This window comes from Anas acuta, chromosome 33, assembly GCF_963932015.1.
Source record: "Anas acuta chromosome 33, bAnaAcu1.1, whole genome shotgun sequence".
Classification (NCBI taxonomy): domain Eukaryota; kingdom Metazoa; phylum Chordata; class Aves; order Anseriformes; family Anatidae; genus Anas; species Anas acuta.
Genome location: NC_089011.1, coordinates 441,923 through 468,193, shown reverse-complemented (window position 1 = coordinate 468,193; position 26,271 = coordinate 441,923). Strand labels below are relative to the sequence as shown.

Genomic DNA, 26,271 nt, shown 5'->3' with positions numbered 1-26,271 from the left:
GGGATTTCAGGTGAGTTTAGGGGGATTTGGGGCATATGGGAGGCTTTAGGGGGTTTTAGGGGGGATCAGGGTGGTCCCAGGAGGGAATCAGGGGATTTGGGGGGTCTGGGGGGGTCAGTTAGGAATGGGGGGGGTCCTTCAGGGGTCCTGAGGGGGTTTGGGGGGGTGCTGAGGGTTTTTTTGGGGATTTGAGGGGATTTTGGGGGGTCCTAGGGGGGTTTTGGGGGATGTGGAGGGGCTGGCGGGGGCCCACCGAAGGACACAGGAGCTGGGGGCGCGCCTGGCGGCCAGGGGTGAGCACGGGGGGGGGGATTTGGGGGGGTCCTGAGGGGATTTGGGGTCATTTCGGGGCATTTTGGGGAAGGTTGGGGGGTCCTAGAGGGGGTTTAGGGGGTCCTGGGGGAGTTGGGGGGGATATGGGGGGGTTTAGGGGGGTTTAGAGGGGATTCAGGGTGGTCCCAGGAGGGAATCAGGGGATTTGGGGGTCTGGGGGGGGTCAGTTAGGAATTGGGGGGGTCCTGAGGGGGTTTGGGGGGATTTGGGGTCATTTCGGGGCATTTTGGGGAAGGTTGGAGGGTCCTAGAGGGGGTTTAGGGGGTCTTAGGGGGAGTTGAGGGGGTTTAGGGGGGATTCAGGGAGGTCCTAGGAAGGAATCAGGGGATTTGGGGGGGTCAGTTAGGATTTGGGGGGGTCCCTGGGGGGGTTTAGGGGGTCCCTGAGGGGGTTTGGGGGGGACTTGGGGAGTTTAGGGGGGACCTGGGGGGATTTGGGGGGTTTTGGGGGATGTGGAGGGGCTGGCGGGGGCCCACCGAAGGACCCAGGAGCTGGGGCGCGCCTGGCGGCCAGGGGTGAGCCCGGGGGGGGTCCTGGGGGGGTTTGGGGGGGATTTGGGGAGATTTTGGGGCATTTTGGGGAAGGTTGGGGGGTCCTAGAGGGGGTTTAGGGGTCTTAGGGGGAGTTGGGGGGGATATGGGGGCTTTAGGGGGGATTCAGGGTGGTCCCAGGAGGGAATCAGGGGATTTGGGGGCTCTGGGGGGGGTCAGTTAGGAATTGGGGGGGTCCCGAGGGGGTTTGGGGGCATTTTGGGGGAGTTTAGGGGATTTCAGGTGAGTTTAGGGGATTTAGGGGAGTTGGGGGGGATATGGGGGGCTTTAGGGGGGTTTAGGGGGGATTCAGGGTGGTCCCAGGAGGTCTGGGGGGGTCAGTTAGGATTTGGGGGGGTCGTTCAGGGGGTCCTGAGGGGGTTTGGGGGGATTTGGGGGAGTTTAGGGGGATTTTGGGAAGGTTGGGGGGTCCTAGAGGGGGTTTAGGGGTCTTAGGGGGAGTTGAGGGGGGTTTAGGGGGGATTCAGGGTGGTCTCAGGAGGGAATCAGGGGATTTGGGGGCTCTGGGGGGCTGCTCAGGAATTGGTGGGGGTCCCTGGGGGGTTTAGGGGGTCCTGAGGGGTTTGGGGGGGATTTGGGGGGATTTTGGGGGGTCCTGGGGGGTTTTGGGGGTTTTGGGGGATGTGGAGGGGCTGGCGGGGGCCCACCGAAGGACACAGGAGCTGGGGGCGTGCCTGGCGGCCAGGGGTGAGCCCGGGGGGGGGGTCCTGGGGGGTCCCGAGGGGATTTCGGGGAGTTTCGGGGCATTTCGGGGAAGGTTGGGGGGTCCTAGAGGGGGTTTAGGGGGTCTTAGGGGGGGTTGAGGGGGGTTTGGGGGGGATTCAGGGTGGTCCCAGGAGGGAATCAGGGATTTGGGGGATCTGGGGGAGGTCAGTTAGGAATTGGGGGGGTCCTGGGGGGGGTCCTGAGGGGGTTTGGGGGGGATTTGGGGGAGTTTAGGGGCATTTTGGGGAAGGTTGGGGGGTCCTAGGGGGGGTTTAGGGGGTCCTGGGGGGAGTTGGGGGGGATATGGGGGGCTTTAGGGGGGTTTAGGGGGATTCAGGGTGGTCCCAGGAGGGAATCAGGGATTTGGGGGCTCTGGGGGGGTCAGTTAGGAATTGGGGGGGTCCCTGGGGGGGTTTAGGGGGTCCCTGAGGGGTTTGGGGGGTTTTGGGGGATTTTGGGGAAGGTTGGGGGGTCCTAGAGGGGGTTTAGGGGGTCTTAGGGGGAGTTGAGGGGGGTTTAGGGGGATTCAGGGTGGTCCCAGGAGGGAATCAGGGATTTGGGGGACTCTGGGGGGCTGCTCAGGAATTGGGGGGTCCTTGGGGGAGTCCTGAGGGGGTTTGGGGGGGATTTGGGGAGTTTAGGGGGATTTCAGGTGAGTTTAGGGGGATTTAGGGGCAGTTGGGGGAGATATGGGGGGCTTTAGGGGGCTAGGGGGGGTTTCAGGGTGGTCCCAGGATGGAATCAGGGGATTTGGGGCTCTGGGGGGGTCAGTTAGGAATTGGGGGGGTCCTTCAGGGGGTCCTGAGGGGGTTTGGGGGGGATTTGGGATCATTTTGGGGTATTTCGGGGAAGGTTGGAGGGTCCTGAGGGGATTTGGGGGGATTTCAGGGGTCCTAGGGGGAGTTGAGGGGGGTTTGGGGGGGATTTAGGGTGGTCCCAGGAGGGAGTCAGGGGATTTGGGGGTCTGGGGGGGTCAGTTAGGAATTGGGGTGTCCCTGGGGCCTTTAAGGGGATTTTGGGGCATTTTGGGGAGATTTGGGGGAGTTTGGGGGGTCCTGGGGGGGATTCGGGGTGATCCCAGGAGGGAATCAGGGATTTGGGGGGGCTGCTGGGGGAGTCCTGGAGGGATTTGGGGACTCTGGGGGTGTCCCTTAGGATTTGGGGGTGTCCCCTGGGGATTTTTGGGGTGATTTGGGGGGGATTTGGGGTCCCCCAACGGCGCCGTCCCGCAGCGGAGCTGGGGGAGCCGGGCCGGGCGCTGCTGCGGGAGCTGCTCCGGGAGCACCGGCGCCTGCAGGACCTGGTGCTGCAGCTGCAGGAGAAGCACCACCGCGTGTCCCTGGAGGTACTGGGCAAACTGGGAGGCACTGGGAGACACTGGGGGGGCACTGGGAGGCACTGGGAGCAGGTTACGAGGCGCTAGGTACAGCTGGGAGGGAACTGGGGGGCATTGGGAGTGGATTACGAGGCACTGGGAACAACTGGGAGGGGACTGGGAGGCACTGGGAGCAACTGGGGGGCACTGGAGGGGATTATGAGGCACTGGGAACAACTGGGAGGGGACTGGGAGCAACTGGGGGGGCACTGGGAGGCGCTGGAGCAGGTACGAGGCGCTAGGAACAGCTGGGAGGGAACTGGGGATCACTGGGAGGGAACTGGGGAGCACTGGGAGGGAACTGGGGAGCACTGGAGCAACTGGAGGGCACTGGGAGTGGATTATGAGGCACTGGGAACAACTGGGAGGGGACTGGGAGCAACTGGGGGGGCACTGGGAGGCGCTGGGAGCAGGTTACGAGGCGCTAGGAACGGCTGGGAGGGAGCTGGAGGGCGCTGGAGGGAACTGGGGAGCACTGGGAGCAACTGGAGGGCACTGGGAGTGGATTATGAAGCACTGGGAACAACTGGGAAAGGACTGGGGAGCACTGGGGGGGCACTGGGAGGCACTGGGAGCAGGTTACGAGGCGCTAGGAACAGCTGGGAGGGAGCTAGAGGGCACTGGGAGGGAACTGGGGGCACTGGGAGCAACTGGAGGGCACTGGGAGTGGATTATGAAGCACTGGGAACAACTGGGAGAGGACTGGGGAGCACTGGGAGGGGACTGGGACCGACTGGGGGGCACTGGGAGTGGATTACAAGGCACTGGGAACAACTGGGAGAGGACTGGGGAGCACTGGGGGGGCACTGGAGGCACTAGGAGCAGGTTACGAGCGCTAGGAACGGCTGGGAGGGAGCTGGAGGGCGCTGGGAGGGAACTGGGGGGTGCTGGGAGGGAACTGGGGAGCACTGGGAGGGAACTGGGGAGCACTGGAGCAACTGGAGGGCACTGGGAGTGGATTACGAGGCACTGGAACAGCTTGGAGGGGACTGGGGAGCACTAGGAGGGGACTGGGAGCAACTGGGGGGCACTGGGAGAGGACTGGGATGCCGACGAGTCCCAACGGGATGACATCACCGGCGTCCCAGTGGGGTGACGTCACCTGCCAATGGGGTGACGTCACCAACGTCCCCATGGAATGACGTCATCGGTGTCCCCATGGGATGATGTCATCAATCTCCTAACGGGATGACGTCATCAGTGTCCCCATGGGTTGACATCACCTCCCAATGGGACAACGTCACCAGCGTCCCCATGGGATGACGTCATCAATGTCCCCATGGAATGACATCATCAGTGTCCCCATGGGATGACGTCATTTGTCAATGGGATGACGTCATCAATGTCCCCACGGGATGACGTCACCAACGTCCCCACGGGATGCCATTGTGTCCCCATGAGTTGACCCAACCGATGTCCCCATGGGTTGACGTCACCTCCCTGTGCAATGACGTCACCAATGTCCCAATGGGATGACGTCATCAATGTCCCCATGGAATGACGTCATCAACGTCCCCATGGGATGACGTCATCAATGACCGTATGGGTTGACATCATTTTCCAATGGGATGACGTCACCAACGTCCCAATGGGTTGACGTCATCAATGTCCCAATGGGATGACGTCATCAATGTCCCCACGGGATGACGTCACCAATGTCCCAATGGGATGACGTCATCAATGTCCCCACGGCATGACGTCATCAGTCTCCCAATATGATGACGTCATCAATGTCCCCACGGGATGACGTCATCAATGTCCCAATGGGATGACGTCATCTGTCAATGGGATGACGTCATTAGTGTCCCCATGGGATGACCCAACTGACGTCCCCATGGGTTGACGTCACCTCCCAATGAGATGACGTCACCAACGTCCCCATGGGATGACGTCATCAATGTCCCCATGGGTTGACGTCATCTTCCAATGGGATGACGTCACCAATGTCCCCATGGAATGACGTCATCAATGACCCTATGGGATGACATCATCAATCTCCTAATGGGATGACGTCACCAACGTCCCCATGAGATGACGTCATTTTCCAATGGGATGACGTCATTAATGTCCCCATGGGATGCCGTTGCGTCCCCATGGGTTGACCCAACCGATGTCCCCATGGGTTGACGTCACCTCCCAATGGGATGATGTCACCAATGTCCCAATGGGATGACGTCACCAGTGTCCCCATGGGATGACGTCATCAATGTCCCCATGGGATGACGCGTCCCTTTGGGTTGACCCAACTGATGTCCCCATGGGTTGACGTCACCTCCCAATGGGATGACATCACCTCTTGGCGCGATGACGTCACCTTGACGCGATGACATCACCTCTTGACGGGATGACGTCACCTGTGTCACGCGATGACGTCACCTGTGTCACACGATGTCCCCGTCCCCCCCCCCCAGCTGGCGGAGCTGCAGGACAAGGCGACGTCGGCCGAGACCAAGGTGCTGGAGATGGGCACCACGGTGGAGGGGCTGCAGTGGGACAGCGCCAAGCTCCGCAAGCGCGAGGGGCGGCTGGACCGGCACCTGGCCGAGGCGCTCGAGCAGGTGACACCCCCTCGGGGACCCCCCCACCTCGGGGACCCCCCCTGTCCCTTTTGGGGTCACTTGGGTCTCATGATGTCACTTGGGTCTCGTGACGTCACTTGGGGTCGCTCTACGGCACTTGGGTTGTGTCGTGTTCCTTCAGGCTCTCCCACGTCCCTTGGGGTCACTGGGGTCTTGTGACGTCACTTGAGGTCCCCCATTGTCCCTGTGTCCTTTGTGACGTCACTTGGGGTCACTTGGGTCTCATGATGTCACTTGGGTCTCATGATGTCACTTGGGGTCGCTCTACGGCACTTGGGTCGCGTCGTGTTCCTTGAGGTTCTCCCATGTCCCTTGGGGTCACTGGGGTCATTTGGGGTCCCCTGGGTCATGTGATGTCACTTGAGGTCCCCCAGTGTCCCCCCATGTCCCTTGGGGTCACTCGGGTCTTGTGATGTCACTTGGGTCCCATGACGTCACTTGGGGTCGCTCTACAGCACTTGGGTCGCGTCGTGTTCCTTGAGGTCCTCCCCATGTCCCTTGGTGTCATTTGAGGGTCTTGTGACGTCATTTGGGGTCCCTTGGGTCTTGGGATGTCACTTGAGGTCCCCCCATGTCCCTTGGGGTCACTTGGGTCCCATGACGTCACTTGGGGTCGCTCTACGGGACTTGGGTCGCGTCGTGTTCCTTGAGGTTCCCCCATGTCCCTTGGGGTCACCGGGGTCTGGTGACATCATTTGGGGTCCCTTGGGTCATGTGATGTCACCTGAGGTCCCCCTATGTCCCTTGGGGTCACTTGGGTCTCATGACGTCATTTGGGGTCTCTTGGGTCTTGTGACGTCACTTGGGTCCCATGATGTCACTTGGGGTCGCTCTACGGGACTTGGGTTGTGTCGTGTTCCTTGAGGTTCTCCTATGTCCCTTAGGGTCACTGGGGTCATTTGGGGTCATTTGGGTCTTGGGATGTCACTTGAGGTCCCCCAGTGTCCCCCCATGTCCCTTGGGGTCACTTGGGTCTTGTGATGTCACTTGGGTCCCATGACGTCACTTGGGGTTGCTCTTTGTCACTTGGGTCATGTCGTGTTTCTTGAGGTCTTTCCATGTCTCTTGGGGTCATTGGGGTCTTGTGACGTCATTTGGGGTCCCTTGGGTCTTGGGATGTCACCTGAGGTCCCCCCATGTCCCTTGGGGTCACTTGGGTCCCATGATGTCACTTGGGGTCGTTCTACAGGACTTGGGTCACATCGTGTTCCTTGAGGTTCTCCCACATCCCTTGGGGTCACTGGGGTCATTTGGGGTTATTTGGGTCTTGGGATGTCACCTGAGGTCCCCCCATGTCCCTTGGGGTCACTTGGATCTCATGACGTCATTTGGGGTCACTTGGGTCTCATGATGTCACTTGGGGTCGCTCTACGGGACTTGGGTCACGTCGTGTTCCTTGAGGCCCTCCCATGTCCCTTGGGGTCATTTGAGGGTCTTGTGACGTCATTTGGGGTCCCTTGGGTCTTGTGATGTCACTTGGGGTCCCCCCATGTCCCTTGGGGTCACTTGGGTCTTGTGACGTCACTTGGGGTCACTTGGGTCCCATGATGTCACTTGGGGTCGCTCTATGGGACTTGGGTCGCGTCGTGTTCCTTGAGGTCCTCCCATGTCCCTTGGGGTCATTTGAGGGTCTGGTGACGTCATTTGGGGTCACTGGGGTCTCGTGATGTCATTTGGGGGTCATTTTGGTCTTGTGATGTCACTTGAGGTCCCCCCATGTCCCTTGGGGTCACTTGGGTCCCATGACGTCACTTGAGGTCGCTCTACGGGACTTGGGTCGCGTCGTGTTCCTTGAGGTTCTCCCATGTCTCTTGGGGTCATTTGAGGGTCTTGTGATGTCATTTGGGGTCCCTTGGGTCTTGTGATGTCACCTGAGGTCCCCCCATGTCCCTTGGTGTCACTTAGGTCATGTGACGTCACTTGGGGTCACTTGGGTCCCATGATGTCACTTGGGGTCGCTCTACGGCACTTGGGTCGCGTCGTGTTCCTTGAGGTTCTCCCATGTCCCTTGGGGTCACTGTGGTCATTGGGGTCTTGTGACGTCACTTGAGGTCCCCCCCATGTCCCTTGGGGTCATTTGGGTCCCGTGACGTCACTTGGGGTCGCTCTACGGGACTTCGGTCGTGTTGTGTTCCTTGAGGTCCTCCCATGTCCATTGGGGTCACTGGGGTCTTGTGACGTCACTTGGGGTCCCTTGGGTCTTGTGATGTCACTTGGGGTCCCCCCATGTCCCTTGGGGTCACTTGGGTGTCGTGATGTCACTTGGGTCCCATGACGTCACTTGGGGTCGCTCTACGGCACTTGGGTCACGTCGTGTTCCTTGAGGTCCTCCCACGTCCCTTGGGGTCACTGGGGTCTTGTGACGTCATTTGGGGTCCCTTGGGTCTTGTGATGTCACTTGAGGTCCCCCCCCATGTCCCTTGGGGTCACTTGGGTCTTGTGATGTCACTTGGGTCCCATGACGTCACTTGGGGTCACTCTTCATTATTTGGGTCGCGTCGTGTTCCTTGAGGTCCTCCCATGTCCCTTGGGGTCATTTGAGGGTCTTGTGACGTCATTTGGGGTCCCTTGGGTCATGTGACGTCACTTGGGGTCCCCCAATGTCCCCCCGGTGTCCCCAACGTCCCCTTGTCCCCCCCCAGCTCACCTCAGGCTCCTACGGCTCCGGCAGCTCCGGGGGCTTCCAGGGGGGACAGATCACGCTCAGCATGCAGAAGGTGAGGGGGGGACGGGGAATTTGGGGGTTTTGGGGGGTTTTGGGGGATCTTGAGGGGGTTTGGGGGACCCTGAGGGGGTCTTGGGGGGTTTTGGGGGGATCTTGGTTGGGTTTTGGGGGCATCCTGAGGGGTTTTGGGGGACCCTGAGGGGCTCGTGGAGGATTTTGGGGGCATCTTGAGGGGTTTTGGGGGGACCCTGAGGGGGTCTTGGGGGGTTTTGGGGGGATCTTGGTTGGGTTTTGGGGGCATCTTGAGGGTTTTGGGGGACCCTGAGGGGCTCTTGGAGGATTTTGGGGGCATCTTGAGGGGTTTTGGGGGACCCTGAGGGGCTCTTGGAGGATTTTGGGGGCATCTTGAGGGGTTTTGGGGGGACCCTGAGGGACTCTTGGAGGGTTTGGGGTGGATTTGGGGGACCCTGAGGAGCTCATGGGGGATCTTGGTTGGGTTTTGGGGGCATCTTGAGGGGTTTTGGGGGGACCCTGAGGGGCTCTTGGAGGATTTTGGGGGCATCTTGAGGGGTTTTGGGGGAACCTGAGGGACTCTTGGAGGGTTTGGGGTAGATTTAGGGGACCCTGAGGAGCTCATGGGGGATCTTGGTTGGGTTTTGGGGGCATCTTGAGGGGTTTTGGGGGACCCTGAGGGGCTCTTGGAGGATTTTGGGGGCATCTTGAGGGGTTTTGGGGGACCCTGAGGGGCTCTTGGGGGTTTTGGGGGGATCTTGGTTGGGTTTTTGGGGGATCTTGAGGGGGTTTGGGGGACCCTGAGGGGCTCTTGGGGGTTTTGGGGGGACCTTGGTTGGGTTTTGGGGGGGATTTTGAGGGATTTTGGGGGATCCTGAGGGACTCTTGGGGGGTTTTTGGGGGGACCTTGGTTGGGTTTTGGGGGGGATTTTGAGGGATTTTGGGGGACCCTGAGGACCTCTTGGGGCACCTTGGAGAAGTTTTGGGGTATCTCGAGGGGTTTTGGGGGACCCTGAGGACCTCTTGGGGAGGTTTTGGGGTATCTCGAGGGGGTTTGGGGGACCCTGGGCCGGGTTTGGGGCCCTTTAGGGGTGGGGTTGTTGTGTTTGGGGGTGACCCCCTGGTTTTTGGGGGTGACCCCCTGGTTTTGGGGTGTCCCCCCCCAAAGTTTGAGATGCTGAACGCGGAGCTGGAGGGGAACCAGGAGCTGGCCAACAGCCGCATGGCCGAGCTGGAGAAGCTGCAGCAGGAGCTCCAGCAGGCCGTCAGGGGACACGAGCGCCTCAAGGTGACCCCGGGGGGGCCTTGGGGACATTGGGGGGGTGTTGGGGACATTTGGGGGGGGCGTTGGGGACATTTGGGGGGGCGTTGGGGACATTTGGGGGGCGTTGGGGACATTGGGGGGGATCGTTGGGGTCATTTGGGGGTTGTTGGGGACATTGGGGGAGGTGTTGGGGACATCTGGGGGGGCGTTGGGGTCATTGGGGGGGCGTTGGGGACATCTGGGGGGGTGTTGGGGTCATTGGGGGGTCATTGGGGACATTGGGGGGTCATTGGGGACATTGGGGGGGTGTTGGGGACATTTGGGGGGTGTTGGGGACATTGGGGGGGCGTTGGGGACAATTGGGGGGCATTGGGGGGGGCGTTGGGGACATTTGGGGGGGCGTTGGGGACATTTGGGGGGGGCGTTGGGGTCATTGGGGGGGGCGTTGGGGACAATTGGGGGGCGTTGGGGGGGGCGTTGGGGACATTTGGGGGGGCGTTGGGAACATTTGGGGGGGGCGTTGGGGTCATTGGGGGGGTTGTTGGGGACATTTGGGGGGGTGTTGGGGACATTGGGGGGGGTGTTGGGGACATTGGGGGGGGTATTGGGGACATTTGAGGGTTGTTGGGGACATTGGGGGGGTGTTGGGGACATTGGGGGGGGTGTTGGGGACATTTGGGGGGGGCGTTGGGGACATTTGGGGGACATTGGGGGGTCATTGGGGACATTGGGGGGTCATTGGGGACATTGGGGGGGGTGTTGGGGACATTTGGGGGGGCATTGGGGACATTGGGGGGGTCATTGGGGACATTTGGGGGGGGTGTTGGGGACATTTGGGGGGCCTTGTGGACATTTGGGGGGGGCGTTGGGGACATTGGGGGGAGCGTTGGGGATAATTGGGGGGGCGTTGGGGACATTGGGAGGGGCGTTGGGGACATTTGGGGGGGGCGTTGGGGACAATTGGGGGACATTGGGGGGTCATTGGGGACATTGGGGGGGTGTTGGGGAAAATTGGGGGGCGTTGGGGACATTTGGGGGGCATTGGGGACAATTGGGGGGCATTTGGGGGGGCGTTGGGGACATTGGGGGGATCGTTGGGGACATTGGGGGGTTGTTGGGGACATTGGGGGGGGCGTTGGGGTCATTGGGGGGAGCGTTGGGGAGAATTGGGGGGCATTGGGGTTATTGGGGGGGAGCGTTAGGGACAATTGGGGGGTGTTGGGGACAATTGGGGGGGCGTTGGGGGCATTTGGGGGGGCGTTGGGGACATTGGAGGGGGCGTTGGGGACATTGCGGGGGGGTGTTGGGGACAGTGGGGGGGTCATTGTCAACATTGGGGTCAACGTTGGGGACATCAATGTTGGGGACATCGTCAACGTTGGGGTCATCAGCATTGGGGACATCATAAATATTGGGGAAACGGTGAATGTTGGGGTGTCGGGGCTGTAAATTTGGGGGACGTCACGAATTTTGGGGTCATGGTGGCCTTTGGGGACATCATAGATATTGGGGACATCGTAGATAATGGGGAAAATGTCAAATTTTTGGGGGACGCCATGAAATTGGCCGCGTTGGGGACACCGTAGACATTGGGGACATCCCGAATGTTGGCGATGTGAACGTTGGGGACATCGTAGACATTGGGGACATCATAGATTTTGGGGACATCATAGATATTGGGGACACCTTAGACATTGGGGACATTTTAGATATTGGGGACATCGTAGATATTGGGGACGTCGTAGATAATGGGGAAAATGTCAAATTTTGGGGGGACGCCATGAAATTGGCCGCGTTGGCTACACCGTAGACGTTGGGGACATCCTAAATCTTGGCGATATGAACGTTGGGGACATCGTAGAGATTGGGGACATTGTAGACATTGGGGACATCGTAGACATTGGGGACATCGTAGAGATTGGGGATGTCGTAGATAATGGGGAAAATGGCGAATTTTTGGGGGACGCCATGAAATTGGGCGCGTTGGGGACACCGTAGACATTGGGGACATTCTAAACGTTGGTGATATGAACGTTGGGGACATCGTAGACATTGGGGACATCGTAGATTTTGGGGACGTCGTAGATTTTGGGGACATTGTAGACATTGGGGACACCGTAGATAATGGGGAAATGGCAAATTTTTTGGGGACGCCATGAAATTGGCCGTGTTGGGGACACCGTAGCCATCGGGGACATCCCGAATGTTGGTGATGCGAACGTTGGGGACATCGTAGATTTTGGGGACATTGTAGACATTGGGGACACCGTAGATATTGGGGACACCGTAGACATTGGGGACACCGTAGATGTTGGGGACATCGTAGATGTTGGGGACATCGTAGATATTGGGGAAATGGCAAATTTTTTGGGGACGCCATGAAATTGGCCGCATTGGGTACATCATAGACAATGGGGACATCCCAAATGTTGGCGATATGAACGTTGGGGACATCGTAGAGATTGGGGACATTTTAGATATTGGGGACATTTTAGATATTGGGGACATCGTAGACATTGGGGACATGGTAGATAATGGGGAAAATGGCAAATTTTTTGGGGACGCCATGAAATTGACCGCGTTGGGGACACCGTAGCCATCGGGGACATCCCGAATGTTGGTGATGCGAACGGTGGGGACATCGTAGATTTTGGGGACATCGTAGACATTGGGGACACCGTAGATATTGGGGACACCGTAGACATTGGGGACGTCGTAGATAATGGGGAAAATGGCAAATTTTTGGGGACACCATGAAATTGGCCGCGTTGGGGACATTGTAGACATTGGGGACATCCTGAATGTTGGCGATATGAACGTTGGGGACATCGTAGAGATTGGGGACATCGTAGATATTGGGGACATCATAGATATTGGGACATCGTAGATTTTGGGGACATTTTAGATATTGGGGACATCGTAGACATTGGGGGACATTCTAAACGTTGGTGATGTGAACGTTGGGGACACCGTAGACATTGGGGACATTTTAGATATTGGGGACGTCGTAGATATTGGGGACGTCGTAGATATTGAGGAAATGGCAAATTTTTGGGGGACGCCATGAATATTGGGGACATTGTAGACATTGGGGACATTCTAACGTTGGTGATGTGAACGTTGGGGACATCATAGATTTTGGGGACACCGTAGACATTGGGGACATTTTAGACATTGGGGACATCGTAGACATTGGGGACATTGTAGATAATGGGGGAAAATGGCAAATTTTTGGGGGGACGCCATGAAATTGGGCGCGTTGGCTACACCGTAGACATTGGGGACATCCTAAACGTTGTTGATGTGAACGTTGGGGACATCGTAGATATTGGGGACATCGTAGACATTGGGGACATTGTAGATATTGGGGACACCGTAGAGATTGGGGACATCGTAGACATTGGGGACACTGTAGATATTGGGGGAAAATGGCAAATTTTTGGGGGACGCCATGAAATTGGCCGTGTTGGGGACACCGTAGACATTGGGGACATCCTAAATGTTGGTGATGTGAACGTTGGGGACATCGTAGACATTGGGGACACCGTAGACATTGGGGACATCGTAGACATTGGGGACGTCATAGATATTGGGGACATCCTAGACATTTGGGGACATCGTAGATATTGGGGACATCGTAGACATTGGGGACATCGTAGACATTGGGGACGTTGTAGATAATGGGGAAAATGTCAAATTTTGGGGGGATGCCATGAAATTGGCCGCGTTGGGGACACCGTAGACACTGGGGACATCCTAAACGTTGGTGATGTGAACGTTGGGGACATCGTAGAGATTGGGGACGTCATAGATATTGGGGACATTTTAGATATTGGGGACATCGTAGACATTGGGGACATGGTAGATAATGGAAATGGCAAATTTTTTTGGGACGCCATGAAATTGACCGCGTTGGGGACACCGTAGCCATCGGGGACATCCCGAATGTTGGTGATGCGAACGGTGGGGACATCGTAGATTTTGGGGACATCGTAGACATTGGGGACACCGTAGATATTGGGGACACCGTAGACATTGGGGACATCGTAGATAATGGGAAAATGGCAAATTTTTTGGGGACGCCATGAATATTGGGCACGTTGGGGTACATCATAAGACATTGGGGACATCCTAAACGTTGGTGATGCGAACGTTGGGGACACCGTAGACACTGGGGACATCGTAGACATTGGGGACGTTGTAGATATTGGGAAAATGGCAAATTTTGGGGGGGGACGCCATGAAATTGGTCCGCGTTGGCTACACCGTAGACATCGGGGTCATTCTAAACGTTGGTGATGTGAACGTTGGGGACATCGTAGGAGATTGGGGACACCATAGACATTGGGGACGTTGTAGATAATGGGGAAAATGGCAAATTTTTGGGGACGCCATGAATTGGCCGTGTTGGGGACACCGTTAGACATTGGGGACATCCTAAATGTTGGTGAATGTGAACGTTTGGGGACATCGTAGATATTGGGACATCGTAGATATTGGGGACATCGTAGACATTGGGGACACCGTAGACATTGGGGACGTCGTAGATAATGGGGAAAATGGCAAATTTTGGGGGGACGCCATGAAATTGGGCGCGTTGGCTACACCGTAGACATTGGGGACATCCTGAATCTTGGCAATATGAACGTTGGGGACATCGTAGATTTTGGGGACATCGTAGACATTGGGGACACCGTAGATTTTGGGGACATCATAGATATTGGGGACATGGTAGATAATGGGGAAAATGTCAAATTTTTGGGGGACGCCATGAAATTGACCGCGTTGGCTACACCGTAGACATTGGGGACATCCTGAATCTTGGCAATATGAACGTTGGGGACATCGTAGACATTGGGGACATCATAGATTTTGGGGACATTGTAGACATTTGGGGACGTCGTAGATTTTGGGGACATCGTGGATATTGGGGACATCGTAGATAATGGGGAAAATGGCAAATTTTTTGGGGACGCCATGAAATTGGGTGCATTGGGGACATTGTAGACATTGGGGACATTCTAAACATTGGTGATGTGAACGTTGGGGACACCGTAGAGATTGGGGACATTGTAGACATTGGGGACATTGTAGACATTGGGGACGTTGTAGATATTGGGGAAAATGTCAAATTTTTGGGGACGCCATGAAATTGGCCGCGTTGGGGACACCGTAGACATTGGGGACATCCCGAATGTTGGCGATATGAACGTTGGGGACATCGTAGAGATTGGGGACGTCATAGATATTGGGGACACCGTAGACATTGGGGACATCGTAGATTTTGGGGACATCGTAGACATTGGGGATGTCGTAGATAATGGGGAAAACGGCAAATTTTTGGGGACGCCATGAAATTGGGCGCGTTGGCTACACCGTAGACATTGGGGACATCCCGAATGTTGGTGATGTGAACGTTGGGGACATCGTAGACATTGGGGACATCGTAGACATTGGGGACGTCGTAGATATTGGGGACATCGTAGACATTGGGGACATTTTAGATATTGGGGACATTTTAGACATTGGGGACGTTGTAGATAATGGGGAAAATGGCAAATTTTGGGGGGACACCATGAATATTGGGTGCATTGGGGACATTGTAGACATTGGGGACATCCTAAATGTTGGCGATATGAACGTTGGGGACATCGTAGACACTGGGGACATCATAGATTTTGGGGACACCGTAGATTTTGGGGACATCGTAGATTTTGGGGACACTGTAGATATTGGGGACATCGTAGACATTGGGGACATCGTAGATATTGAGGAAATGGCAAATTTTTGGGGGACGCCGTGAATATTGGGCACATTGGGGACATTGTAGACATTGGGGACATTCTAAAAGTTGGTGATGTGAACGTTGGGGACACCGTAGAGATTGGGGACATCGTAGACATTGGGGACATCATAGATATTGGGGACACCATAGACATTGGGGATATCGTAGATTTTGGGGACATCGTAGATATTGGGGACGTCGTAGATAATGTGGAAAATGGCAAATTTTGGGGGGACGCCATGAAATTGGCCGCGTTGGCGACACCGTAGACACTGGGGACATCCCGAATGTTGGGGATGTGAACATTGGGGACATCGTAGACATTGGGGACATTTTAGATATTGGGGACATCGTAGACATTGGGGACGTCGTAGATAATGGGGAAAATGGCAAATTTTTTGGGGACGCCATGAAATTGGCCACATTGGGTACATCATAGACATTGGGGACATCCTAAACGTTGGCGATATGAAAGTTGGGGACATCGTAGATATTGGGGACACTGTAGATTTTGGGGGCATTTTAGATATTGGGGACATCGTAGACATTGGGGACGTCGTAGATAATGGCGAAAATGTCAAATTTTTGGGGGACGCCATGAAATTGACCGCGTTGGGAACACCGTAGACATTGGGGACATCCGAATGTTGGCGATGTGAATGTTGGGGACATCGTAGATTTTGGGGACATCGTAGACATTGGGGACATTGTAGATAATGGGGGAAAATGGCAAATTTGGGGGGGACGCCATGAAATTGGGCGCGTTGGCTACACCGTAGACATTGGGGACATCCTAAACGTGGCCAATATGAACATTGGGGACAACGTAGACATTGGGGACACTGTAGATTTTGGGGACATCGTAGAGATTGGGGACATCGTAGATATTGGGGAAAATGGCAAATTTTTTGGGGACGCCATGAATATTGGGGACATTGTAGACATTGGGGACATTCTAAATGTTGGCGATATGAACATTGGGGACATCCTAGATATTGGGGTTATCATAGATTTTGGGGACACTGTAGAGATTGGGGACATCGTAGATATTGGGGACGTCGTAGATAATGGGGAAAATGGCAAATTTTGGGGGGACGCCATGAAATTGGCCGCGTTGGCTACACCGTAGACATTGGGGACATCCTAAACATTGGCGATATGAAAGTTGGGGACATCGTAGACATTGGGGACATCGTAGATAATGGGGAAAATGGCAAATTTTTTGGGGACGCCATGAATACTGGGGACATTGGGGACATTGGGGACATTCTAAACGTTGGCGATGTGAACGTTGGGGACATCGTAGATATTGGGGACATCGTAGACATTGGGGACGTCGTAGATAATGGGGAAAATGGCAAATTTGGGGGGGACGCCATGAAATTGGCCGCGTTGGGGACACCGTAGACATTGGGGACATCCTGAATCTTGGCGATATGAACGCTGGGGACATCGTAGACATTGGGGACATCGTAGACATTGGGGACATCGTAGATAATGGGGAAAATGGCAAAATTTGGGGGGACGCCATGAAATTGGCCGCGTTGGCTACGTCGTAGCCATTGGGGACATCCCGAATGTTGGTGATACGAACGTTGGGAGGAGGTGACACCTTGGGGACATTTTGGGGTTGTGTCCCCCCCCCCAGGTGGCCCTGCACTCGCTGCCGGAGGAGGCGGTGAAGGAGACGCTGGAGTACAAGGTGCTGCAGTCGCAGTTCTCGCTGCTCTACCACGAGAGCCTCCAGGTGAAGACGCAGCTGGACGAGGCCCGCGCCCTGCTCCTGGCCACCAAGAACAGTCACCTGCGCCACATCGAGCACATGGAGGTCAGGGGAATGTCCCCAGGGTGTCCCCAGGGTGGCCCCAAGGTGGTCCCGAGGTGGTCCCGAGGTAGCCCCGAGGTGGCCCCAAGGTTTCCCCGAGGTTTCCCCGAGGTGGCCCCAAAGTTTCCCTGAGGTGGCCCCAAGGTGGCCCCAAGGTGTCCCCAACGTAGCCCCAAGGTGGCCCCGAGGTGGTCCCGAGGTGGCCCCAAGGTTTCCCCAACGTGGTCCCGAGGTGGCCCCGAGGTGGCCCCGAGGTGGCCCCAAGGTGGTCCCGAGGTGGTCCCGAGGTGGTCCCGGGGTGGCCCCGAGGTGGCCCCAAGGTGGCCCCGAGGTGGCCCCGAGGTGGTCCCAAGGTTTCCCCGAGGTGGCCCCGAGGTGGCCCCAGGGTGTCCCCAAGGTGTCCCCGAGGTGGCCCCGAGGTTTCCCCGAGGTGGCCCCGAGGTGGCCCCGAGGTGGCCCCAAGGTGGCCCCGAGGTGTCCCCAAGGTGGTCCCGAGGTGGCCCTGAGGTGGTCCCGAGGTGTCCCCGAGGTGCCCCCAAGGTGGTCCCGGGGTGGCCCCAAGGTGGCCCCGAGGTGGCCCCGGGGTGGCCCCGAGGTGGTCCCGAGGTGGCCCCAACGTGGTCCCGAGGTGTCCCCAAGGTGGCCCCGAGGTGGCCCTGAGGTGGCCCCGAGGTGGTCCAGAGGTGGCCCCGAGGTGGCCCCAAGGTTTCCCCGAGGTGGCCCCGAGGTGGTCCCAAGGTGGTCCCGAGGTGGCCCCAGGGTGTCCCCGAGGTGGCCCCGAGGTGTCCCCAAGGTTTCCCCGAGGTTTCCCCGAGGTGGCCCCAAGGTTTCCCCAACGTGGTCCCGAAGTGGTCCCGAGGTGGCCCTGAGGTGGCCCCAAGGTGTCCCCGAGGTGTCCCCGAGGTGGCCCCGAGGTGGTCCCGAGGTGGCCCCGAGGTGGCCCCAAGGTTTCCCCAACGTGTCCCCAAGGTGGTCCCGAGGTGTCCCCAAGGTGGTCCCGAGGTGGCCCTGAGGTGGCCCCGAGGTGGTCCCGAGGTGGCCCTGAGGTGGTCCCGAGGTGTCCCCGAGGTGCCCCCAAGGTGGTCCCGGGGTGGCCCCAAGGTGGCCCCGAGGTGGCCCCGGGGTGGCCCCGAGGTGGTCCCGAGGTGGCCCCAACGTGGTCCCGAGGTGTCCCCAAGGTGGCCCCGAGGTGGCCCTGAGGTGGCCCCGAGGTGGTCCAGAGGTGGCCCCGAGGTGGCCCCAAGGTTTCCCCGAGGTGGCCCCGAGGTGGTCCCAAGGTGGTCCCGAGGTGGCCCCAGGGTGTCCCCGAGGTGGCCCCGAGGTGGCCCCGAGGTGTCCCCAAGGTTTCCCCGAGGTTTCCCCGAGGTGGCCCCAAGGTTTCCCTGAGGTGGCCCCAAGGTTTCCCCAACGTGGTCCCGAAGTGGTCCCGAGGTGGCCCTGAGGTGGCCCCAAGGTTTCCCCAACGTGGCCCCGAGGTGGTCCCGAGGTGGCCCCGAGGTGGCCCCAAGGTTTCCCCAACGTGTCCCCAAGGTGGTCCCGAGGTGTCCCCAAGGTGGCCCCGAGGTGTCCCCAAGGTGGTCCCGAGGTGTCCCCGAGGTGGTCCCGAGATGGTCCCGAGGTGGCCCCGAGGTGGTCCCAAGGTGGCCCCGAGGTGGTCCCGAGGTGTCCCCAAGGTTTCCCCGAGGTTTCCCCGAGGTGGCCCCAAGGTTTCCCTGAGGTGGCCCCAAGGTTTCCCCAACGTGGTCCCGAAGTGGTCCCGAGGTGGCCCTGAGGTGGCCCCAAGGTGTCCCCGAGGTGTCCCCGAGGTGGCCCCGAGGTGGTCCCGAGGTGGCCCCGAGGTGGCCCCAAGGTTTCCCCAACGTGTCCCCAAGGTGGTCCCGAGGTGTCCCCAAGGTGGTCCCGAGGTGGCCCTGAGGTGGCCCCGAGGTGGTCCCGAGGTGGCCCTGAGGTGGTCCCGAGGTGTCCCCGAGGTGCCCCCAAGGTGGTCCCGGGGTGGCCCCAAGGTGGCCCCGAGGTGGCCCCGGGGTGGCCCCGAGGTGGTCCCGAGGTGGCCCCAACGTGGTCCCGAGGTGTCCCCAAGGTGGCCCCGAGGTGGCCCTGAGGTGGCCCCGAGGTGGTCCAGAGGTGGCCCCGAGGTGGCCCCAAGGTTTCCCCGAGGTGGCCCCGAGGTGGTCCCAAGGTGGTCCCGAGGTGGCCCCAGGGTGTCCCCGAGGTGGCCCCGAGGTGTCCCCAAGGTTTCCCCGAGGTTTCCCCGAGGTGGCCCCAAGGTTTCCCCAACGTGGTCCCGAAGTGGTCCCGAGGTGGCCCTGAGGTGGCCCCAAGGTGTCCCCGAGGTGTCCCCGAGGTGGCCCCGAGGTGGTCCCGAGGTGGCCCCGAGGTGGCCCCAAGGTTTCCCCAACGTGTCCCCAAGGTGGTCCCGAGGTGTCCCCAAGGTGGTCCCGAGGTGGCCCTGAGGTGGCCCCGAGGTGGTCCCGAGGTGGCCCTGAGGTGGTCCCGAGGTGTCCCCGAGGTGCCCCCAAGGTGGTCCCGGGGTGGCCCCAAGGTGGCCCCGAGGTGGCCCCGGGGTGGCCCCGAGGTGGTCCCGAGGTGGCCCCAACGTGGTCCCGAGGTGTCCCCAAGGTGGCCCCGAGGTGGCCCTGAGGTGGCCCCGAGGTGGTCCAGAGGTGGCCCCGAGGTGGCCCCAAGGTTTCCCCGAGGTGGCCCCGAGGTGGTCCCAAGGTGGTCCCGAGGTGGCCCCAGGGTGTCCCCGAGGTGGCCCCGAGGTGGCCCCGAGGTGTCCCCAAGGTTTCCCCGAGGTTTCCCCGAGGTGGCCCCGAGGTGTCCCCAAGGTTTCCCCGAGGTTTCCCCGAGGTGGCCCCAAGGTTTCCCTGAGGTGGCCCCAAGGTTTCCCCAACGTGGTCCCGAAGTGGTCCCGAGGTGGCCCTGAGGTGGCCCCAAGGTTTCCCCAACGTGGCCCCGAGGTGGTCCCGAGGTGGCCCCGAGGTGGCCCCAAGGTTTCCCCAACGTGTCCCCAAGGTGGTCCCGAGGTGTCCCCAAGGTGGCCCCGAGGTGTCCCCAAGGTGGTCCCGAGGTGTCCCCGAGGTGGTCCCGAGATGGTCCCGAGGTGGCCCCGAGGTGGTCCCAAGGTGGCCCCGAGGTGGTCCCGAGGTGTCCCCAAGGTTTCCCCGAGGTTTCCCCGAGGTGGCCCCAAGGTTTCCCTGAGGTGGCCCCAAGGTTTCCCCAACGTGGTCCCGAAGTGGTCCCGAGGTGGCCCTGAGGTGGCCCCAAGGTGTCCCCGAGGTGTCCCCGAGGTGGCCCCGAGGTGGTCCCGAGGTGGCCCCGAGGTGGCCCCAAGGTTTCCCCAACGTGTCCCCAAGGTGGTCCCGAGGTGTCCCCAAGGTGGTCCCGAGGTGGCCCTGAGGTGGCCCCGAGGTGGTCCCGAGGTGGCCCTGAGGTGGTCCCGAGGTGTCCCCGAGGTGCCCCCAAGGTGGTCCCGGGGTGGCCCCAAGGTGGCCCCGAGGTGGCCCCGGGGTGGCCCCGAGGTGGTCCCGAGGTGGCCCCAACGTGGTCCCGAGGTGTCCCCAAGGTGGCCCCGAGGTGGCCCTGAGGTGGCCCCGAGGTGGTCCAGAGGTGGCCCCGAGGTGGCCCCAAGGTTTCCCCGAGGTGGCCCCGAGGTGGTCCCAAGGTGGTCCCGAGGTGGCCCCAGGGTGTCCCCGAGGTGGCCCCGAGGTGGCCCCGAGGTGTCCCCAAGGTTTCCCCGAGGTTTCCCCGAGGTGGCCCCAAGGTTTCCCTGAGGTGGCCCCAAGGTTTCCCCAACGTGGTCCCGAAGTGGTCCCGAGGTGGCCCTGAGGTGGCCCCAAGGTTTCCCCAACGTGGCCCCGAGGTGGTCCCGAGGTGGCCCCGAGGTGGCCCCAAGGTTTCCCCAACGTGTCCCCAAGGTGGTCCCGAGGTGTCCCCAAGGTGGCCCCGAGGTGTCCCCAAGGTGGTCCCGAGGTGTCCCCGAGGTGGTCCCGAGATGGTCCCGAGGTGGCCCCGAGGTGGTCCCAAGGTGGCCCCGAGGTGGTCCCGAGGTGGCCCCAAGGTTTCCCCGAGGTGGCCCCAAGGTGGCCTCAAGGTGGTCCCGAGGTGGTCCCGAGGTGGCCCCGGAGGTGTCCCCGAGGTGTCCCCGAGGTGTCCCCGAGGTGTCCCTGAGGTGGCCCCAAGGTGGCCCCAAGGTTTCCCCGAGGTTTCCCTGAGGTGGCCCCAAGGTTTCCCCGAGGTGGCCCCAAGGTTTCCCCGAGGTGTCCCCGAGGTGGCCCCAAGGTGTCCCCGAGGTGTCCCCGAGGTGGCCCCGAGGTGGCCCCGAGGTGGCCCCGAGGTGTCCCCGAGGTGTCCCCAAGGTGGTCCCGAGGTGGTCCCGAGGTGGCCCCGAGGTGTCCCCGAGGTGTCCCCGAGGTGGCCCCGAGGTGGTCCCGAGGTGGCCCCAAGGTGGCCCCAAGGTGGCCCCAACGGTGGCCTTCGGGGTGTCCTTGAGGTCCTTCTAGGGGGGGGGTGGGCAAATGTTGGGTGGCCAAAATGGCACGGGGGGTGTGGGGTTGGGTTGGGTTGGGGGGTCTCCTCGTCCTTCCTCGTCCCTCCTCATCCTCTTTGTCCTCCGTGTCCCCAACGTGTCCTCCATGTCCTTCCTCCTCCCTCCTCATCCTCCTCATCCTCCACGTTCCCTCCATCCTCTGTATCTTCTGTCCTCCACATCCTCCTCATCCTCCATGTCCATGTGTCCTCCACGTCCTTCCTCGTCCCTCCTCATCCTCCACGTCCTCCATGGCTTCTGTGTCCTCCTTGACCTCCACGTCCCCCACGTGTCCTCCACATCCTTCCTCGTCCCTCCTCATCCTCCTCGTCCTCCATATCCCTATGTCCTCCTCGTCCCTCTATGTCCTCCATGTCCACGTGTCCTCTATGTCCTTCCTCGTCCTTCCTCGTCCCTCCTCATCCTCCTTGACCTCCACGTCCTTCCTCGACCATCCTCATCCTCCACGTCCTCTTTGTCCTCCATGTCCCCAATGTGTCCTCCATGTCCTTCCTCCTCCCTCCTCATCCTCCTTGTCCTCCATATTTCCATGTCCCCCATGTCCTTTCCCGTCCCTCCTCATCCTCCTCGTCCTCCATATCCCCATGTCCTCCTCGTCCCTCTATGTCCTCCATGTCCCCGTGTCCGCTATGTCCTTCCTCGTCCCTCCTCATCCTCCTCATCCTCCATATCCCTATGTCCTCCTCATCCTCCATGTTCTCCATGGCTTCTTTGTCCCCCTCGTCCCTCCTTGACCTCCACGTCCCCCACGTGTCCTCCACGTCCTTCCTCATCCCTCCTCATCCTCTACGTCCTCCATATCTCTATGTCCTCCTCATCCTCCACGTCCTTCCTCATCCCTCCTCATCCTCCACGTCCTCCATATTCCTGTGTCCTCCATGTCCACGTGTCCTCCACATCCTTCCTTGTCCCTCCTCATCCTCTACGTCCTCCATATCCCTACGTCCTCCACGTCCTCCTTGACCTCCATGTCCTCCATGTCCACGTCCTCCACGTCCTTCCTCATCCCTTCTCCTCCTCCACGTCCTCCATGTCCTTTCCTGTCCCTCCTCATCCTCCATGTCCTCCACGTCCTTCCCCGTCCCTCCTCATCCTCCACGTCCTCCTCATCCCTCCATGTCCTCCACCTTCTCTCCATCCTCCTTATCTTCTACGTCCTCCTCATCCTCTTTGTTCTCCATGTCCACGTGTCCTCCACGTCCTTCCTCGTCCCTCCTCATCCTCCTTGTCCTCCATATCCCTATGTCCTCCTTGACCTCCACGTCCCCCACGTGTCCTTCCTCATCCCTCCTCATCCTCTTTGACCTCCATGTCCCCCATGTGTCCTTCCTCATCCTTCACCCTATCTTCCGCGTACTCCTCATCCTCCACATCCTCCTTGACCTCCACATCCCCCACATGTCCTCCCCATCCTTCCTCCTCCTCCTCCTCCTCCTCCTCATCCTTCCTCCTCCTCCTCCTCCTCCCCCTTCGCAGAGCGACGAGCTGGGGGTGCAGAAGCGGCTGCGGACGGAGGTGATCCAGCTGGAGGACACGCTGGCCCAGGTGCGCAAGGAGTACGAGATGCTGCGCATCGAGTTCGAGCAGAACCTGGCGGCCAACGAGCAGGCGGGTGAGCCCCTCGGGGCCTTCCTCAGCTCCCCTCCGGGACCCCAGGGGGTTGGGGGCCTCGTGGGGTTGGTCTTCCATCTTCTCCATGGTCCCACCACCTATGGGAACACCCCAAGACGCTCTGGTCCCTCTTCATCTCCTCTTCATGACCCAACCCAACTCCAATATGGAGGTTGGAAGCTTCTTTGGGTTGGTTTTCCATCTTCTCCATGGTCCCACCACCTATGGGAACACCCCAAGACGCTCTGGTCCTTCTTAATTTCCTCTTTATGACCCAACCCAACACCATCATGGAGGTTGGAGGCCTCTTGGGGTTGGTCTTCCATCTTCTCCATGGTCCCACCACCAATGTTCCTCCATAAAGACGCTCTGGTTCCTCTTCATCTCCTGTTCATGACCCAACCCAACTCCATCATGGTGGTTGGAAGCTTCTTTGGGTTGGTTTTCCACCTTCTCCATGGTCCCACCACCGATGTTCTTCCATGGGAACACCTTGAGATGCTCTCATCCCTCTTTGACCACTCTTTATGACCCAACCCAACTTCAACATGGGGTTGGAGACCTCTTGGGGTTGGTCCTCCACCCCCTCCATGGTCCCACCACCAATGTTCCTCCATAAAGACGCTCTGGTTCCTCTTCATCTCCTGTTTATGACCCAAACCAACACCAACATGGTGGTTGGAGACCTCTTGGGGTTGGTCCTCCACCGTCTCCATGAACCCATCATCTCCATTCCTCCATGGGAACACCCCAGGACGCTCTGGTCCCTCTTCATCTCCTCTTTATGACCCAACCCAACACCAACATGGAGGTTGGGGGCCTCTTGGGGTTGGTCTTCCACCTTCTCCGTGGTCCCACCACCTATGGGAACACCCCAAGATGCTCTGGTCCCTCTTTGTCTCCTCTTCATGACCCAACCCAACTCCAACATGGGGTTGGAGACCTCTTGGGGTTGGTCTTCCATCTTCTCCATGAACCCATCATCTCCATTCCTCCATGGGAACACCCCAAGACCCTCTGGTCCCTCTTCATCTCCTCTTTATGACCCAACCCAACTTCAACATGAGGTTGGAGACCTCTTGGGGTTGGTCCTCCATCTTCTCCATGGTCCCACCACCAACGTTCCTCCATAGGAACCCCCCAAGACGCTCTGGTCCCTCTTCATCTCCTCTTCATGACCCAACCCAACTCCAATATGGAGGTTGGAGGCCTCTTGGGGTTGGTTTTCCACCTTCTCCATGGTCCCACCACCTATGGGAACACCCCAAGACGCTCTGGTCCTTCTTAATTTCTTCTTTATGACCCAACCCAACTCCATCATGGTGGTTGGAAGCTTCTTTGGGTTGGTTTTCCACCTTCTCCATGGTCCTACCACCGATGTTCCTCCATAGGAACACCCCAGGACGCTCTGGTCCCTCTTCATCTCCTCTTTATGACCCAACCCAACTCCAATATGGAGGTTGGAGACCTCTTGGGGTTGGTTCTCCACCCTCTCCATGGTCCCACCACCAATGTTCCTCCATAAAGACACTCTGGTTCCTCTTCATCTCCTCTTTATGACCCAACCCAACTCTAATTTGGAGGTTGGAGACCTCTTGGGGTTGGTCCTCCACCCTTTCCATGAACCCATCATCTCCATTCCTCCATAGGAACACCCCAAGATGCTCTGGTCCCTCTTAATTTCCTCTTCATGACCCAACCCAACTCCAATATGGAGGTTGGAGACCTCTTGGGGTTGGTCTTCCATCTTCTCCATGGTCCACCACCCATGGGAACACCCCAAGATGCTCTGGTCCCTCTTAATTTCCTCTTTATGACCCAACCCAACTCCAGCGTGGTGGTTAGGGTCTCTTGGGGTTGGTCCTCCACCCCCTCCATGGTCCCACCACCAATATTCCTCCATAAAGACACTCTGGTTCCTCTTCATCTCCTGTTCATGACCCAACCCAACTCCATCATGGTGGTTGGAAGCTTCTTTGGGTTGGTTTTCCACCTTCTCCATGGTCCCACCACCGATGTTCCTCCATGGGAACACCTTGAGATGCTCTGGTCCCTCTTTTTCTCCTCTTTATGACCCAACCCAACTCCAATATGGAGGTTGGAGGCCTCTTGGAGTTGGTCTTCCATCTTCTCCATGGTCCACCACTTATGGGAACACCCCGAGACGCTCTGGTCCCTCTTAATTTGCTCTTTATGACCCAACCCAACTCCATCATGGTGGTTGGAAGCTTCTTTGGGTTGGTTTTCCACCTTCTCCATGGTCCCACCACCAACGTTCCTCCATGGGAACACCCAAGACCCTCTGGTCCCTCTTAATTTCCTTTTAGTGACCCAACCCAACTCCAATATGGAGGTTGGAGGCCTCTTGGGTTGGTCCTCCACCCTCTCCATGAACCCATCATCTCCATTCCTCCATGGGAACACCCCAAGATGCTCTGGTCCCTCTTAATTTCCTCTTCATGACCCAAACCCAACGCCAATATGGAGGTTGGGGGCCTCTTGGGGTTGGTCTTCCATCTTCTCCATGGTCCTACCACCAATGCTCCCATGGAGGAACACCTTGAGACACTCTCATCCCTCTTTGACCACTCTTTATGACCTAATCCAACGCCAACATGGGGTTGGAGACCTCTTGGGGTTGGTTCTCCACCCTCTCCATGAACCCATCACCTCCATTCTTCCATGGGAACACCCCGAGACGCTCTGGTCCCTCTTAATTTCCTTTTAATGACCCAACCCAACTCCAATATGGAGGTTGGAGACCTCTTGGGGTTGGTCTTCCATCTTCTCCATCAACCCATCATCTCCATTCCTCCATGGGAAACCCCCAAGATGCTCTGGTCCTCCTTAATTTCCTCTTTATGACCCAACCCAACTTCAACATGGGGTTGGAGACCTCTTTGGGTTGGTCCTCCACCCTCTCCATGGTCCCACCACCAATGTTCCTCCATAAAGAAGCTCTGGTTCCTCTTCATCTCCTGTTATGACCCAAACCAACGCCAATATGGAGGTTGGAG

The 26,271-nt window shown here is 58.8% G+C and overlaps 1 protein-coding gene across 1 annotated transcript in view; it reads left to right on the top strand.

The window, feature by feature from the left end:
- The window catches only part of LOC137846524 (E3 ubiquitin-protein ligase BRE1B-like), a 46,115-nt gene that overhangs the window by 655 nt on the left and 19,189 nt on the right, over positions 1-26,271 (top strand). The window contains 7 exon segments of the mRNA XM_068664539.1: positions 680-848; positions 2,822-2,934; positions 5,376-5,522; positions 8,186-8,260; positions 9,389-9,508; positions 16,918-17,097; positions 23,120-23,255. Of these exon segments, the coding sequence (XP_068520640.1) occupies positions 680-848; positions 2,822-2,934; positions 5,376-5,522; positions 8,186-8,260; positions 9,389-9,508; positions 16,918-17,097; positions 23,120-23,255 (940 nt within the window).